This window comes from Lepus europaeus, chromosome 7, assembly GCF_033115175.1.
Source record: "Lepus europaeus isolate LE1 chromosome 7, mLepTim1.pri, whole genome shotgun sequence".
Classification (NCBI taxonomy): Eukaryota; Metazoa; Chordata; class Mammalia; order Lagomorpha; family Leporidae; genus Lepus; species Lepus europaeus.
This window is the reverse complement of record NC_084833.1, coordinates 4,505,358-4,522,027: the sequence shown is the minus strand read 5'-3', so window position 1 is coordinate 4,522,027 and position 16,670 is coordinate 4,505,358. Positions and strand designations below refer to the sequence as shown.

General features: G+C 70.0%; 3 protein-coding genes across 5 annotated transcripts; 2 read left to right on the top strand and 1 right to left on the bottom strand.

Annotated features, from left to right (window-relative positions):
• Window positions 1-1,390: 1,390 nt before the first annotated feature.
• On the top strand, window positions 1,391-9,357 carry CARNS1 (carnosine synthase 1). 2 transcript variants are annotated; one of them, XM_062195736.1, is made up of 10 exons: window positions 1,391-1,456; window positions 1,866-1,892; window positions 2,851-3,124; window positions 3,726-3,815; window positions 4,076-4,563; window positions 4,767-4,941; window positions 5,019-5,104; window positions 5,627-5,858; window positions 5,936-6,216; window positions 7,209-9,357. In XM_062195736.1, the coding sequence occupies exons 2-10, from the start codon at window positions 1,890-1,892 to the stop codon at window positions 8,433-8,435; spliced, it is 2,856 nt and encodes a 951-aa protein (XP_062051720.1). In that variant the 5' UTR covers window positions 1,391-1,456; window positions 1,866-1,889; the 3' UTR covers window positions 8,436-9,357. The 2 variants fall into 2 exon arrangements, with proteins under 2 accessions (XP_062051720.1, XP_062051719.1); XM_062195735.1 differs by lacking the exons at window positions 1,391-1,456; window positions 1,866-1,892 and having other exon boundaries at window positions 1,904-3,124.
• Window positions 9,358-10,293: 936 nt separating this feature from the next.
• Window positions 10,294-14,749, top strand: RPS6KB2 (ribosomal protein S6 kinase B2). 2 transcript variants are annotated; one of them, XM_062197738.1, is made up of 15 exons: window positions 10,294-10,424; window positions 10,674-10,714; window positions 10,785-10,905; window positions 11,122-11,190; window positions 11,433-11,580; window positions 12,417-12,474; window positions 12,552-12,652; window positions 12,738-12,828; window positions 12,912-13,002; window positions 13,115-13,222; window positions 13,572-13,634; window positions 13,737-13,814; window positions 13,901-14,008; window positions 14,159-14,211; window positions 14,368-14,749. In XM_062197738.1, the coding sequence occupies exons 1-15, from the start codon at window positions 10,347-10,349 to the stop codon at window positions 14,549-14,551; spliced, it is 1,392 nt and encodes a 463-aa protein (XP_062053722.1). In that variant the 5' UTR covers window positions 10,294-10,346; the 3' UTR covers window positions 14,552-14,749. The 2 variants fall into 2 exon arrangements, with proteins under 2 accessions (XP_062053722.1, XP_062053721.1); XM_062197737.1 differs by having other exon boundaries at window positions 14,099-14,211.
• A 107-nt stretch (window positions 14,750-14,856) lies between these two features.
• Window positions 14,857-16,652, bottom strand: PTPRCAP (protein tyrosine phosphatase receptor type C associated protein). Its single transcript, XM_062195734.1, has 2 exons — window positions 16,402-16,652; window positions 14,857-15,581 (listed from the first exon to the last, which is right to left on the bottom strand). The coding sequence occupies exons 1-2, from the start codon at window positions 16,648-16,650 to the stop codon at window positions 14,964-14,966; spliced, it is 867 nt and encodes a 288-aa protein (XP_062051718.1). The 5' UTR covers window positions 16,651-16,652; the 3' UTR covers window positions 14,857-14,963.
• Between the last annotated feature and the right edge of the window lie 18 nt (window positions 16,653-16,670).

Here is a 16,670-nt window from a genome sequence, read left to right as displayed (position 1 = left end):
AGCTCCCAGCTCCTGGCTTCAGCCTGGCCCAGCCCCGACTTTTGCGCCCACTTGAGGGATGAACAAGTGGATGGGAGATCATTTCTCTGTCACTCTGCCTTTCAAATAAATCTTTAAAAAAGGAGAGTGAGCGAGCGAGTGCCGGCCTTTCTGATGAATGCCCACCGAATGCCAAGCACCCTGTGCCCAGCCAGGCCTGGGCACAGGAATCCCATGTGAAGAGGAGACAGCTCAGGGCTCTGTGGCCGCGTAACTCACGCAATGTCCAAGCGCAGCTCTATGGACGGCATCCATGCCGTGGGGTCATGAGGCAGCTGAGGCCACCCGTGCCATCTCGGGTGGGCGCCTGCTGCACCCTGCTCCGGGAGCCGGGGCCGGCGGCAGGGAGCGCACGGCGTCCCTGGAGCTGGGAGCCCCGGAAAGCTGTGTGTGGTGTGTGGGCTGGAGGGGGGCCCTGGACGGGTCCCTTCCGCCCTCTGGGCCCCTTGGGTGGTGGACAGGGGTGCTCACAGATCGCTCCAGCCCAGCAGGCCATGGAGAAGACCGAGTGTAGGGATGGGATGTGCAGGGACCACGGGCCCTGGTGCCCAGCCTCTGCACAGCTCCGGGAACTGGGAGTGGACCCCAGGGTGTGCGTGTCTGGGTTGCTGCCAGGGCTGAGCTTGTGGCCGGCAGCCCATCCCCTGGGCGTGTGCTGTGGGTGCCAGGTCAGGGCTCCTGGGCATGGCTGTGTCTTGTGGGGGAGGGGTCCAGCTCACCTGGGGGAGGATGCGCAGGGCGGACCTGACAGCCCCTGGGGCAGAGCAGAGGGTACCCGCGGAACTGCCACCGCCCTCCTGCAGTAGCTCCATCGTGGCCCGGGTCAGCAGGGGTGCTCAGGAGGGGGCTCCGCGGGTGCGCAGAGACCCTGACCCAGCAAGGCCTTTCTGGGACGGGGTTCAACAGGGCAAAGGGCTGGAGCCGGGAGCAGGCAGCCTCAGGGCCGGGCTTGCTCCCGGCTTCCCCACCCCCAAGGGCAGCCCTAGTACCAGTCTCTGCCCGCGCCAGCCCGGCTCCATCTCTCTGCTCGGGTCTTCTGGTCTTCTCCCGCGCGGCGCGGCGCAGCCGTGGGAGCCCGGCGGACAGCCCCTAGCCGGGTGCACCTGGCCCCCGGCAGGGCTCAGCAGCTCCGCAGCTGCCGGTGCCCGGGCTGTCAGCGGCTCCCTCGGGCGGGTCCGACTGCCCCCTACCGTGTCCCCAGGTCGGGGACGTTTTGGCGGGAGGGACGGGGCGGGCCGCTGGCGTCGGGTCCCTGGCGGTGGCCCCGGGTCCGCCCCGCGCCGCCCCAGCCCCACACTGGGCATGCCCCGGGCGCTTCTATATAAAGCGGCGCCGCCCGGGCCCGCGCCCCCGCCGCCGCGCCCCGACCGCTCCGCGTCCGCCCGCCGCGCCCGGCAGAGCCGCTGCCGCCCGCCAGGTACCCCGGCTCCGGGCCCTCCCGGGGAGCCAGGGAGGGGGGCTGCCGGACAGGGGCCGCGGACACGAGACCCCCGACACCACCCGACCCCCGCCGCATCCCGGGGCGCCCTCCTCTGGAGAGGCTGAGTCAGGACCCCCTGCGCGCCCGACGCAAACGGAGCGCAAGCGGGGCGCAGGCTGGGGTGTGTGCGCTAGGGCTGCGGTCCCCACGGGGTCGGGATCGCAGGACACAGACCTCTCCTCCTGCTTCCTGGGGTGGGGGTGGGGAGCCTTGGGCAGCTCCCGGCGGGACGGGGACAGAGGTGGCAGCGGCGGAGGGGGGGGGACACTTCTTGGCTCCCAAAGTCACAAGGGCTGGACGGTCCTGATTCTCTGCTTTGTCTCTCTGCCCCTGCCTCTGCCATCAGTCTCGCAGCCTCTCAACCTGCCGGATGGTGAGTCTCCTGGGATCCCTCCCCCAGAAGGCCCAAGTCCCTGGAGACAGAGTCCCCAAGGCAGGGCTGATGGACCCGGACAGACAAGCCCAAACGGGGCTCCACACCCTGGACACCCTGCCCCCACCTCGCATGCCAGCGAGGAGCAACTCCCGCACACCAGGCCCTTGTCTGTCCCCCATCAGCCCGGGGAGCGAGGCCCGCCTGCTAGTGCCCTTGACCCTGTCACTGCACAGTATTTCCCGAGGTGTGGGACAGGCAGGGCACCCCTGGTCTGGGCCGTCCAGGGCACCCCTTGTAGAAGAGGACACGGAGGCTGGGAGTTTGCCCTGCCAAACTGGACTCAAGCCCTCATCTGGGGCCCGGCCCAGCCGCGGCACCCAGTGAGTCCCTGGGTCCAAGTTCCACAGCACCCCCGGGATGGACCCAGAGAGGCTGCACTGAGGTGGCCCGGACTGTCCCCTGGGAGGCAGGAGACTGCAGGGCGCTAGTGTCTCCACGGGCGCAGCAGCCCGCTGGGGAGTCAGCCAGCCTGGGAGGGGGCAGGGGTGTTAGATTTCATGCAAAGAAAGCAATTCAGGCCTCGGAGCAGCAGCCTTCCCCTCCCGTGCCGGCACAGCCCGCGTGTACAGCTGTGGCCACGGTGTAGCAGCCCCTTGGTGCACTCGGCCCAGGGAAGGGAGCAGCCCGGGAGTGGTCCCTGGGCTGCTCCCTGTCCTCTGACAGCTACGTGGGCCACGCCTCGATCAACGAAGCATTGCCAGCACCTGGCCAGGACAGTCCCTGCTGCCCCCGCGGCTGCCCGTCCCGGGCAGCGCTCCCAGGAGCTCCCAGAGCGCTCGCACCCATGCCGTCCCACAGACAGCCCAGGCTGGGAGAGTGGGGGCTTAGCTCTTCTTTGGCTTACCGTGCCCCCTCGCCCACCCCGTCCGAGACCAACCACTTCTGTCCCCCTCAGCTCTCCCTGGACGCGCTGGGCCCCGAGTGGGACTGCCCACTGGGCTCCAAGGATGTGGAGGAAGAGGAGGGCCCGTGGGGAGGGGGCTCTGGCCTGCCGCCCACAAGCGGCTTCCCCGGCTCCTGGCGCCAGGACGTGGGCCTGGACTGCAAGGGCTCCCCGGAGGGGGCCGAGGCCCGGGCCTGGACTGTACATCACTACAGCCTTCTGCAGAGATGTCTACAGCAAGCTGGGCTCCCGGAGACTCAGGACCGCAGCCAGGTGCCCCGCACAGGTGCCCGAGGGCTCCACGGAGCGGGATTGCGGCCGGGAGCGGTGGGTGGGGCGGCCACCAGCACCCCCATCCTGCCCAGGGGTCTGGTCGGGTCTCAAGGCAGGCAGGCAGCTTTCCAAGAGCATCCGGCACCAGTGAGGTCAGAGGTCAGGGCTGTGTCCTCTTCCCCCTGCCCTCCCCCACCCCAGGATCCAGCCGCAGGATTTGCAAACCCTGTTTTGTGGAGCGGAAGCGCCCAGGGAAACCTCTGGGGAGCTGAGCAAGGCTCTTCCCGTGTCAGGTGGCCACAAGGGTTTTCTGTAGGCAGAGGGCTCACAGCTAGGACACAGGAGGACCACAGGCTCGGCCCCATTGTACACACTGGGAAACTGAGGCTCCAGGAAAATGACCTTTCAAGGTCACGCAGAAAGGCAGAGCTGGGGTAGAACCCGGGTCTTAGGCTGCCCAGCCCGCGTGCCCCATGGGCTAACCTCCCCGCCTCCCATCCCAGGAAGGAGCTGGGGCCCGAGGGGTAGGGCAGGGCGGAGGCAGGGGGAGGTGGGCAAGCAGCAAGAGGAGCCCCTGGTGAGCTTGGCAATGTTCTCTCCCCCCCCCCCCCGAGGTTGCCCCGGGGCCGAGGTGACCTTGTGCATTCTGGGGTCCCCCTGCACCTTTCTGTCCGTGCTGCTGGAGGGGGGCGTCCAGAGCCCGGGTGAGTGTGGCCCAAGTTCCCCCACCCCCCCCCCCCTACAGAAAGGGCAGCCCCGCCCTGGCCCAGCCACATCCCAAAATACCCACCAACCCTGGCAAGCGCCTGCATTCCAGGGGACCAGCTGCCACCCTCCAAGGAGGGTGGGTTCCGGGTGCAGCTGCCCCCTGGAGAGGCCGGGGCTGGCACGGGTGCGTGTGTGCGTGTGTGTGAGTGGCGGGGAGCCTTCCCTGGACAGCCACCTGCCTCCCTCTGCCCCACAGGGAACATGCTCCTTTGCCTGTCCCCTGCTTGGCTGACGAAGGCGCCCGCACCGGGGCAGCCGGGTGAGGCGGCGCTGCTGGTCTCCAAGGCCGTGAGCTTCCACCCGGGGGGCCTGACATTCCTGGATGACTTTGTCCCTCCTCGCCGGGCCACCTACTTCCTGGCGGGCCTGGGGCTTGGGCCTGGCCTAGGCCGGGAGGCAGCTGAGCTGGCCCGCAACCTGAGCTGCCCCACAGGCGCGTCCGAGGAGCTGGCCCGGCTGCTGGAGGATCGGCTGCTGATGAGACGGTTGCTGGCCCAGCAGGGCACCGTGGCCGTGCCAGCCACCCTGGCTTTCGCCTACAAGCCACCAGGGCTGCTGCGGGGAGGGGCTGCCAGCCCGGGGCTGCGGCTGGTGGAGTTGAGTGGCAAGGAGGGCCAGGAAACCCTGGTGAAAGAGGAAGTGGGCGCTTTTCTGCGCTCCGAGGCCCTGGGCGCTGCCCTGCAGGTAACAGGCTCCCGCCTGCCCAGAGGTCTGGCCGGACGCCGGCAGGAGGGGCCCCTGGCACTGCCACCAAGCTCTGCCGGGGAAGCGCCCCCCACTGCCAGCCCCCTACCTCGGTCCACTCATTGGCTCAGGTGGCGTGAGCGTCCCGCCCTGCAGGGGTGCGGGCTGGTGTCCAGGAGGCCCCTCTCCCCTCCCCGCTGCAGGTGGTCGTGAAGCTCAGCGGCTGGCGCTGGCGGGGGCAGCAGGCTTTGCGCCTGCACCCACGGGCCGAGCCGGGCGCCGTGGTGGACACGGTGCTGGTGCTGCTGGAGAAGCTGGAGGAGGAGGAGAGCGTCCTGGTGGAGGCCGTGTGCCCACCTGCCTGGCTGCCCCTCCCAGGTGAGCGCCGCCTGGGCCAGCCGGGCGGGCCCTCTGCGTGGCCTCCTGGCTGCTCAAGCCTCCGGGTCTCCCCCCAGGCGGCCCCTCGCAGGGCCCTGAGCTGGCTGTGCGCATCTGTGCTGTGGTGTGTCGGACCCAGGGGGACAGGCCCCTGCTGAGCAAAGTGAGTGTGGCCCAGGGGAAGTGGGCGGGTGGTGACCTGTCTGTCATTCCCCAGCCCCGCCCCCCTGATTTGGCCAGGGCCCCTAGGCTGTCTCTGGGCAGAGGACAAAATTTCCTTGGGGGGGGGGGCGGGGAGAAGGTCTTGGTTACCTCTTGTAGGAATCCTAGGTCTGACATCTGTGTCTCCCCCCGCCCCCCCAAGCCCCGAGAATGCCCCCGAGGGCGACCCACCCAGGGGCCCTGATAAAGCTGCAGGTAGCCAGCTCAGGGCCAGGCTGAGGAGCGAGTCCCACGGCGGCTCTGGTGGAGGTGCCAAGGCCAGAGCACCCAGGGTGCTGGCCCAGGCCCCCCGGAGCCCTCAGGGAGCAGAGACCCCAGCTGGGCAGTGGCAGGGGCACAGATGATCTGGGAAGTTCAAGGCACTTCGGGGGATGGGGCGTGGGAGTGCCCAGTGGGGGTCTGGCCCAGCCCTTGGCACAGGGGACCCCTCCCGGCCAGTTCCCCTGAGCAGCCCCCTGCCCAGGTGGTGTGCGGCGTGGGCCGCGGGGACAGGCCGCCGCGGCACCGCAGCTCCGTGCCCAGGACCCTGGAGGTGGCCCTGGCCCAGTGCGGCCTTGGCGAGGCGGCGCAGGTGGAGGCCGTGAGGCAGCGCGTCCAGGAGGCGGCCGAGGCCGCGATGGCCGCCGTGCTGGCCCTGGAGGCCGGCCTGAGCGCCGAGCAGCGCGGGGGGCGTCGGGCCCGCACCGACTTCCTCGGTGAGTGCGGGCTGCGCGGGGCGGGGGGCGAGGGCTGCGGGCCGCCCGCGCTGAGCCCGCAACCCCGTCCGGCCCAGGCGTGGACTTCGCCCTGACGGTGGCCGGCCGCGCGCTGACCCCCGTGGCCCTGGAGCTGAACGGCTGCCGGTGTCTGGAGGCGTGCGGGGCGCTCGAGGGGCTATGGGCCGCGCCGCGCCTGGGGCCGGCGGCGGAGGGGCCGGCGGCCGCGCCGCTCGTGGAAACCATGCTCCGGCGCTCGGCGCGCTACCTCATGGAGGGCAAGCAGCTGCTGCTCGTGGGCGCCGGCGGCGTCAGCAAGAAGTTCGTGTGGGAGGCGGCGCGCGACTACGGGCTCAAGGTGGGCGGGGCCGGAGGCCCGGGGGCGGGGCCCGGCGCAGGTGGGCGGGGCCGGAGGCCCGGGGGCGGGGCCCGGCGAAGGCGGGCGGGGCTGGAGGCCCGGGGGCGGGGCCCAGCGAAGGCGGGCGGGGCTGGAGGCCCGGGGGCGGGGCCCGGCGAAGGTGGGCGGGGCCGGAGGCCCAGGGGCGGGGCGTCCCCACCGCGCTGCCAGGGTTGGGAGACTCAGCCCCTGGTGTGAGAGGCCCCCGGGTCCTCTACGGAAAGGGAGCGAAGAGGAGCCCGAGGCGGGAGCGGCGCTCAGGGTTGGTCTGGCCTGGCCCGGTCCCGGGGACCCGGCGGACACCTGGCACCTGGGGCCCGCGTGGAGGGGGCTGCAGAGCAGCTCACAGACCCCCAAGTTCACGGCGGCCGGCTCGCATTGCAGAGCCTGGAGCCGGCCAGGAGGGTGGACATCTGTATCCCCGATGAGCAGCTGGGGGCGTCTCCCTCCTCTGCTCCTCCCGATCACTGCCTGCCTTGCCCTGGGCTGTCCCCTCTCTCCGGAGGCCCGTGTGACAGTGAAGACAGCCCCCCGCCTGTCCCCTCTGCTCTGGGTCCCAGCTCACTGGGTTCCTCTGGGGGCACCTCCCAGTGTTCAGAACACGGGGAGTGAATGGCAACCAAGCCACCCTTCCCCTGCCTGTTGTCAGGAGCACGGGGGGGGGCCTCCCCTCGCTCACCCCAGCACCCCTCACCTCCCTGCCCCCTCCTCCTGCAGTCCTCCCTGGCTTCCTCTCACCTCTGTTACTCTTCAGCTCCCAGCTCAAACATCACCTGCTCTCCATCGCCACCCCCTTCCCCTGCAGGCTGGGTTCCCAAGCCCCATCTCCGAGGCTCCCATTTATTCCATCAGCCCTGGGAGTCACCCCCGAGGGTAGAGGTGCATCCTCTGGCCCCCTCCTGGCTCCCCAGCACCTGGCTGACTTGGGTGCGCCCCCTCCTGTGGTTCTGCAGCTGCACCTGGTGGAATCGGACCCCAACCACTTTGCGTCCCAGCTGGTGCACACCTTCATCCACTTTGATGTGACGGAGCACCGGCGGGACGAGGAGAATGCACGGCGGCTGGCGGAGCTGGTGCGGGCGCGCGGCCTGCAGCTGGACGGCTGCTTCTCCTACTGGGACGACTGCCTGGTGCTCACGGCCCTGCTGTGCCAGGAGCTGGGTCTGCCCTGCAGCCCCCCGGCCGCCATGCGCCTGGCCAAGCAGAAGAGCCGCACCCAGCTGCACCTGCTGCGCTGCCGCGGCCCGCCCTGGCCCGCGCCCTCGCTGCACGCCGTGCCCTGCTGCCCGCTGGAGAGCGAGGCCGACGTGGAGAGAGCCGTGCGCCAGGTGCCGCTGCCTGGCGTCATGAAGCTGGAGTTCGGGGCCGGCGCGGTGGGCGTGCGGCTGGTGGAGGACGCTCCACAGTGCCGGGAGCACTTCTCCAGAATCGCCCGCGACCTGCAGGCCGAGGCTGACCACCCGGGCATCGGGCTGGGCTGGGGCAACGCCATGTTGCTGATGGAGTTCGTGGAGGGCACTGAGCATGACGTGGACCTGGTGCTGTTTGGCGGGCGGCTGCTGGCCGCCTTCGTCTCCGACAACGGCCCCACGAGGCTGCCCGGCTTCACGGAGACGGCGGCCTGCATGCCCACGGGGCTGGCGCCAGAGCAGGAGGCCCAGATGGTGCAGGCCGCCTTCCGCTGCTGCCTGGGCTGTGGGCTGCTGGACGGGGTCTTCAACGTGGAGCTAAAGCTGACCAGGGTGGGGCCCCGGCTCATCGAGATCAACCCCCGCATGGGCGGCTTCTACCTGCGGGACTGGATCCTGGAGCTGTACGGTGTGGACTTGCTGCTGGCCGCCGCCATGGTGGCCTGTGGCCTGCGGCCGGCCGTGCCCCCCCACCCGCGCGCGCGGGGCCACCTCGTGGGCGTCATGTGCCTGGTGTCCCAGCACCTGCAGACGCTCAGCTCCACCGCCAGCCGCGAGACCCTGCAGGCCCTGCACGACCAGGGCCTGCTGCGCCTGAACCTGCTGGAGGAGGCACTGGTGCCCGGCGAGTACGAGGAGCCCTACTGCAGTGTGGCCTGTGCCGGGGCCAGCCCTGCCGAGGCCCGCCTCCGCCTGCTGGGCCTCTGCCAGGGCCTGGGCATCGACAGGCCCAACTACCCGGTGGCCCACTTCCTGTCTCACTTCAAATAGCACTGGGGCCAGGGGGCAGGGACCAAGTGCTGGGGGAGGCGCCCCGAGCCGGGTGCCCCCTGAGGCTCTCCCTGCCTCTCCCTCTAGCCCCCCTCCCCCCAGGGCCCCTTCCCAGCCCCAGCCCGGCCTGCCCTGGGGCCTGCGGGACCCCAAGCCTGCTGGGCTCGAGGGCCACAGAAGCTTGGAGGTGGGGGGCTGCTCGGCCCCCTTGCCCTTCCCAAAGGCCCCAGTGCAGCCCCAGGGTTCTGGCCTTGTAGGTGTGACAGCAGCTGCATGTGCACGCGCGCGCACACACACACACACACACTGCTGCCACCCCCCCAGCCCTTCCCAGGTGCGAATGGGCCCAAACCCTGCCTCTCTTCAGCACCCCTCCAGGCCGGCTCCTCCCTGCCACCTGCAGGGAGAGAGCGGTCCCTGGCTTTGGACAAACCCCCGGAAGACCTGAGTTCTAGGATAGTTCCAAGCTTCTGGCCACAGTGAGCAGTAGAAGCGGGGAGCAGAGGCGGCAGTGCCCGTCTCTCCTCGTGCCCCCGGGCAGACACGGCCGCCCCCATCCTCCAGGCGAGCAAATGAGCTCACAAAGGAAACGCAGCTGCCCTACGATGACACCGCCGCGGGCGGAGGGTCACGGGACACCAGGAACGCCGGGTTTTGCCTTTTACTAAGTCTTAACGTGCAACTCAGCTTCCAGGCGCTGTTACCGCTGTGCCCAAGTCGTGTGAACGCCTCCCTCCGTGCCCCAGGCTCCCTTCCCCCCCCCCCCCCCCCCCCCGCGCCCTGAGCTTCGCTGCTTCGGCCTCTGGCAGAGGCTATGAGACATCTGCCCTGAATTCAGAGCAGGAAGACTGAAGACCTGCGCAGCACGGGGCCCGTGCTCGGCGGCTCACGCCTCCCTTCCCCAATAAAGGCTGATGCACTAGTGATGTCTCTGGAGTTTGCAGAAGTTCCCTCTGCTGGACAGCTCCCCGGCTCAGCCAAAGGGGAGGTGGGGGGGCAGGGGGACACCTGTGGTCTCTGGAGCTCCCACCCCACAGATCAATCCGCATCGGAGCCCAAAGCTGAGCGTTTTCTTTGGTGGAATTACAACAGGGGGACCCTATGCAACCAGATAAGCAGCCAGCGTTTGCCAGCCTGGAGACCCTGCAGCTCTGACCATCTCAACCCATCCCCAGGCTCCCCTATGCAACTGGGAGGCACCTCCAGGCGGATCCTGATGGCCAGAACCCACTCTCCAGGCCCGGTCTGCCCCCCAACTCAGCCCCCTCCCCCAGAGCTCCACCCAGCAAGAATGCAGGCCCAGTCTAAACTCTCTGACCGGCCTGGGGTGCCCACTCCTTCATTGCTTCAGCAAAGTTGTCTAAAGCGCCTGTTCCGTGGCGAGCAGCTGAATTAGCGAGTGTGCCTCCGACGGCACAAAGCCAAGACGCTCCGGGTGGATCAGTTAGCCCTGGGCGCGCTGGGGCAGGAGGCTGGCTCCGGAGCAGCAGCGAGCTGCTCACGCCCTAAAAGTCCGATCCGCAGGGGCGACCAGCCGAGTCGCCAGGAGATCGCACTGAAATTCACACCTGCATGCACTTCCCACTGCGCCCGTTCAAGCTCCAGCTCCCCCCGGAGCCCGCATGGGAGCCTTGCAGGTCGCCCTGGCCAGTGCGGGTCCCTGGAGCCAGACCCGGAGGCTCTAAGGAGGGAGCCCCGCCACTCCGGGACTACAACTCCCGAGAGGCCTTGCGCGGACGCCATCTTTCCTCCTGGCCTGGCTTTGCAGCTTGCCCCAGAGAGGGCAAAGCCTCCGCGCGTCATTCGCGCGCGCGCGGCCGCTGTCGCGGAGTGATGACGTCCGGCCCCGGCCCCGGCCTGTCAGAGCGCAGCAGGTGCGGGGCCGGAGGGGCCCGCGGGGCCGGCGCGGCCATGGCGGCCGTGTTTGACTTGGACTTGGAGACGGAGGAAGGCAGCGAGGGCGAGGGCGAGCCGGAGTTCAGTCCCGCGGTGAGTGCGACCCCGGAGCTGATGCCGCCGGCGCCGGAGGGCTCTGCGCCTGTCGCTCCCCATCCTTCTCAGACCCCCGCGCCCACCCCGGCTCCTCCGGGCCGCAGCCCCGTCCCCCGACGCGCCCTTCGCCCCTCGGCGTCCGCTCCCCATCCGGACCCCCTTCTCTGCGCCGAGCCGCAGCCCAGCTCGGGGGGCGGCGGGGGGCACCTGGCCCCTCGCCGGCCCTCACCCCTCGGTCTCTCGCAGGACGTGTGCCCGCTCGCCGAGCTGAGGGCTGCTGGCCTGGAGTGAGTGCGGGTCGTGCTGGGGGGTGGGGCGGGTGGGGAGGAGCTCCCCCGTTCACTTGTGCGCTCGCAGGCCCGGGGGACACTATGAGGAGGTGGAGCTGACCGAGACCAGCGTGAACCCGGGCCCCGAGCGCATCGGCCCCCACTGCTTCGAGCTGCTCCGTGTGCTGGGCAAGGGGGGCTACGGCAAGGTAGGCCCCCCCCCCCCCGCGCGCGCCCCGCCCGGCACACCGCCCCAGGACAGCTCAGACCTGCGAGGCGGCACCTGTGATGGGATTCAGGGCGGGGGACAGGGAGGAGGGAGGGAGGGGCCGGTCCTCTCATCCGCCCCGCCCTAGGGTGGGCCTAGGCCGCCTGGTCCTGCCAGGGTGGGGCAGGGAAGCTGATCCCGTCCCCCCGCCCTACAGGTGTTCCAGGTGCGGAAGGTGCAAGGCAGCAACCTGGGCAAGATCTACGCCATGAAGGTCTTGAGAAAGGTGAGGCCGGCCGCTCCGCCCGCCGCGGTGCTGCCAGCCCGGGGTGGCGGGGGTGGCCGCCGTGCGTGCGCTGGCACTTAGTGGCTGGGGAGGGGGCGGGGCCGGGGACGCCCGGATGTGCAGGACAGGCCTTGTCCCGTGGTGGTGCGGAGGTCAGAGGTCAATGCTGACAGCGCTGGGCGAGTGACCCAGGCTGGTGGCTGGAGGGAGCCCCGCCTTTACCCGCCCCCCCGCGTCTCCAGGCCAAGATTGTGCGCAACGCCAAGGACACAGCGCACACGCGGGCAGAGCGCAACATCCTGGAGTCGGTGAAGCACCCCTTCATCGTGGAGCTGGCCTACGCCTTCCAGACGGGCGGCAAACTCTACCTCATCCTCGAGTGCCTCAGTGGTACGGGCGTGGCGGGGGCACCCCAGGAGCCAGGGGCGGGGGCCTGGGGAGATGGGGTCGAGTGGTCAACGAGAACGGCGAGGGGCCTCGCCCCCCCCCCCCCATCTGTCCCTTCGTTCATTCAGCAAACGTCTGGCAGCAGCTGGCGCGCCCTCCCTGTGTCGGGGTGGGCGGTGGGCTGGGGGCGGGGTCTGTGTTAGAGGCCAGAGGGCGGCTTTGTCGGTATCTGCTGCTCTTTCCCCGCGTCCGGGCAGCTGCTTGGCCCCGTTGGGGGGCGGCGGGGGCATAGCCGTCTCGGCCCCAGGCCCAGGCCCCCGGCTCACCGGCTCTCTGGCATCTCCTCCAGCCACTGCTGGGCCCTCTTCCTAGAACGCGACTCCTCTCCGCCTTCTGCTCCCAGCTCCCGGCTCTAACGGCCCAGACGAAGCCCCGCTCGCCAGGACGTGGCCCGGGCCGGCTTCTCCCGCCGCCGCCGCTGCCTCGCTCTGCGCTCCACCCCCTCCGCTGCCGCCTCCTCTCTGTCCTGTCCTGTTGGGACTGTGTCTGAGACTGTCGGGGGGGCTCTCGGTCGCTGTCCGGTCTGTCTCCCCGTTAGGATGCACGTCTCGAGGGCAGTGGCAGGGTCTCCCCATCTCTGCCCCGGCTTCACCCAGCACCGGGCCAGGCACGGCGTAGGCATCGGTAGATGTTTGCTGAATTGAACCGAATGCCCACAGCAGCTCTGTGAGGCAGGTAGGGCGGGATTTCCGAGCCCCGCGTCCCCCGAGAAGTGACGGAGACTCGGAGAGCGACGGGGCTGGGGCCCAGCTACGGCTGCTGACAGCTTTGTGTCGCAGGTGGCGAGCTCTTCACACAGCTGGAGCGGGAGGGCATCTTCCTGGAGGACACGGCCTGGTGGGTGTCGCTCCCGCCCCCTCCCAAGGCGCCCCCAGGAGCCCCGGGCCTGCCGTCACCTTGTCCTGTCTCTGCAGCTTCTACCTGGCCGAGATCACGCTGGCCCTGGGCCATCTCCACGCCCAAGGCATCATCTACCGGGACTTGAAGCCCGAGAACATTATGCTGAACAGCCAGGGTGCGGCGCGGGGGCGTGGCGGGTCCGGGGAGGCTGAGGGTCGTCCGCCGAGGTCGGCCCTGATCCCCTGAACGTTCTCCCGCAGGCCACATCAAATTGACAGACTTCGGACTGTGCAAGGAGTCCATTCACGAGGGTGCCGTCACCCACACCTTCTGCGGCACCATCGAGTACATGTAAGGGGCCCCCGGCTGGCCGAGGGGTCGGGGGGACACCCAGGAAGGGCCTGGCGGGACTGACCGGTGCGCCTGGCCCCCAGGGCCCCCGAGATCCTGGTGCGCAGTGGCCACAACCGGGCAGTGGACTGGTGGAGCCTAGGGGCGCTGATGTACGACATGCTCACTGGATCGGCAAGTCCCGCCTCCTTGGGAGGGGGCAGGGGTGCGGGGAGACCCCTCCCGGGGCCAGGGCAGCACCTAGGGGGAGGCCCCTGAGGCTCCTCTCACCTCCCACCTCTTCCAGCCTCCCTTCACTGCAGAGAACCGGAAAAAAACCATGGACAAGATCATGAAGGGGAAGCTGGTGCTGCCCCCCTACCTCACCCCAGACGCCCGGGACCTCGTGAAGAAGGTGGGGCCCCCTCCTGCCCGTGCCAGGCCGCCCGCTCTGTCTCCACGAGGGAGGGGTCAGCCGCAGGGTGCTGGGCCCGGACAGGCCTGGTGTCCAGGTCCCTGTGAGAACGGTCACGCTGAGCTCATCAGAGAGGGGTGCTGTGGGGGGCAGGGGGCAGGCGCTCGGTGGGCACTTGGAGCCGGATCCTCACGGAAGCACCCTGGGCTGGCGCCTGCGGACCCAGCCCGCAGTCCTCGGGGGTCAGTAGGCAGAGGCACTCGCACCCCTCCCCTGCCACACCCACCCACCCACTCACCCACCCACCATGGCCCGGGCCCAGCCCTCACCCCCTGCCCTGTTCCCACAGTTTCTGAAGAGGAATCCCAGCCAGCGGATCGGGGGTGGGCCTGCGGACGCTGCCGATGTGCAGGTGTGTCTGGGAGCGTCCCGGAGGGCAGAGTATGTCGCCCGGGGTGGGAGTGGGGAGCCCACAGGGCAGCCGTGGTCACGTCTGGTCACCCCCCTCCCCCAGAGGCACCCCTTCTTCCGGCACATCAATTGGGATGACCTCCTGGCCCGCCGCGTGGACCCCCCCTTCAGGCCCTGTCTGGTGAGTGGGGGGCCCACTGCGGGTGGCAGGTGCAGGACTGGCACCTCGGCTGCTCCCTGACCCCACGCCCGCCTGCACACCCACAGCAGTCCGAGGAGGACGTGAGCCAGTTCGACGTCCGCTTCACAAAGCAGACACCCGTGGACAGCCCAGACGACACGACTCTCAGTGAGAGCGCCAACCAGGCCTTCCTGGTGAGGGCCCAGGGGTTCAGGGCCCGGGACGGGGCAGGGCTTAGCGAGCAGTGGCGGGTGCTGAGTTGGACCCGGCCGTGCCTTCCCCAGGGCTTCACGTACGTGGCGCCCTCTGTCCTGGACAGCATCAAGGAGGGCTTTTCCTTCCAGCCCAAGCTGCGCTCCCCCAGGCGCCTCAACAGCAGCCCCCGGACCCCCATCAGGTACTGGGGACGGGGCGCAGCGTGTGGCTGGGCAGGGGAGGCCGGCTCAGACCCACCTCTCCTGGACACCCCTCGCCCTGCACACGCCCAGATGGGAGGGTTGGGCCTACAGCCACGTACCTGGGGGCCCTGACTCTGCCTCGGTTTCCCCCGCAGTCCCCTCAAGTTCTCCCCATTTGAGGGGTTTCGGCCCAGCCCCGGCCCGCCAGAGCCCACGGAGCCACCTCTACCTCCGCTGCTGCCTCCGCCACCGCCGCCCTCCAGCACGGCCCCCCTCCCCATCCGCCCCCCCTCCGGGACCAGGAAGTCGAAGAGGGGCCGTGGGCGTCCTGGGCGCTAGAGGGTGGGCGGGGGTGAGGGCAGCCGTGGGGGCCCCTGCGGGCCACTTTCTGGGATGCACCTGGGGATGGGTGTGAGGGGAGGTCTCTGCTGGGGGGTGGCTGTGCCCCAGAATCAAATCATGAGCACCGCGCCCTGCCCCCACCCTGGGCTCTGCGTGCCCTGTACCCTTGGAGAATTAAAGGATTGGATCACGGCCCCCGCTGGCTCCTCTGCTGAACCCCAGGGGGGGGGGGGCGCGTGCCAGGCGAATCCTGTCTGGGAGGGCGGGACTGCCACAGGAGCACAGCACCGTGGGGCTGGAGCGGTTTATTTCGAGGTTGCCTGGCGCCTTGGGGAGGTGGCAGTGGGGGCGGCTTGGGGAGCAGAGCACAGGAGAGGGGCTGTGTCGGGTGGGACACCGAGGCTGGCCCCTACAGCGCCGTGACGTGGAGGCCCTGGCCCCCGGCCGCGCCAGCGCTGTCGTCCCAGGCCGCGCTGCCCGAGAAGGCGTGCAGGTCACTCAGCAGAGCCTCCGCGCTGCCCCCCGCGCACGCCGGCCCCTGGGAGCCGAGGGCCAAGCCCCCCTCGGTGTCACTGTCGTGGGCTTCCTCCGCCAGCTCTGGGGGCTGCTCTGGGCGGGACCCCGTTCCGCGCCGCGGCCCAGCTTCCCAGGGCTCAGCCCCCTCCAGGCCACCGTTGATGGCGTCCTCGGCGTCCCGCTGGTTCTCCGGCTGCTGTGGGTCGGTGTCCCGTGACCCCGTCTCAGCCCGGGCCTGAAGCCAGCGGCCCGGGGGGCTGGCCTGGAGCAGGCGGCGGGTACGGCCCCACAGCGCAGCGCCCAGGCGGTACGGGTGGTAGTAGCCCCCGGAGTCGCGGCTGAGGCGGCGCCAGGCCAGGGCCAGGCCGGTGACCAGCAGCAGCAGCAGCAGCAGCAGCAGGACCACGGTGACAGAGTTGGAGCCGGAGCCCAGGCCGTCTTCGCTGCCCCCTGAGCCCATGGCTCCCGGCAGGGCCAGCAGCGTCCCAAGCCCAAGGGCGCAGGGCAGAGCCTGCGGGAGACAGGCAGGTGCTCATCAGCATGAGTGGCCCTCAGGGGACAGCCAAAGCACATGTGCCCTGGCCCCCCGGGATCGGCCCCATACATCTGACCACCTCCCCGCCCAGGGCCTCTGCACCGGCTGTCCCTCTGCCGGGAACCCAGACCCTGCTAGAGCCGTGTGGTGGCCCAGGCTCACCCCTCACCTGGTCTTTCCCATTCTGCCACCAGAAATAAGCTGTGGGGAGGGGGCCAAGTCCCCAGAACAGTACCTGGCGCGTAGAGAGTGTGGCAAGGCCGGGGCCAGGGAGGCCAGGGACAGGGGCACCTGGACCAACCCAGAGGCAACCCCTCTGCTCGGTGGGGTCCCAGAAGGGGCCCCCGAGGATGATTCTGGAGGCCTCTCTTCCCCCCAGCCCCGGGGCTGCCCCAGCTGCAAAGTTTCCGTTTGACTCCCCATCTGTGGGGCCTCCGGGCGCGGGCCAGGGCCGGGGCCAGCCAGCCTCGCTGTCGGAGGAAGCCTGCGGTCGTAGCAGGTGGGGCTGGGGGAGGGGTGCTGGGGTGCAGGCCTCCATCTGCCCAAGCCTGCAGAGCTGAGCACAGCCCCAGGGCGGTGCGGGTGAGGGTCCACCGGGGGTCTCGGGCCCCAGCCTGGCGCCGGGTGCTAGAGGGAGGAAGGCCCAGCGCTGCCCCCCACTCATTCTAGGTCTCACTCCCTCTGGGCCTCAGCGGGAGGGGAGGGGGTGGTGCTTCTTCAGCTCCCCCAGCCCAGGTCATCCCAGCCCGGACTTGCTGGGCGCCCACCCCGGGAACCCAGGGGGCTCCAAGCTCACCATCGGTCTGTTGGCCTCTGCGCGGGAGTCCACCTCCAGCTCAGGCCGCGTTGAGTGAGAAGTGAGCCCAGGTTTCAGCTGCAGCAGGGGCACTTCCGGTTCCTGCCACAGACCCCACCCACTCCTCCCTGCCTTGGACCACCCTGACCCCACCCCTGTCTGAGGCTGGGGCCAAGGGGAGGCGCTGGGCACGAGGCTCAAAGCAGGACACAGCCTCTGCCTCAGTTTCCCCCGAGCTGCCCCTCCCATCTGTGATGCCCCTGGGTCTC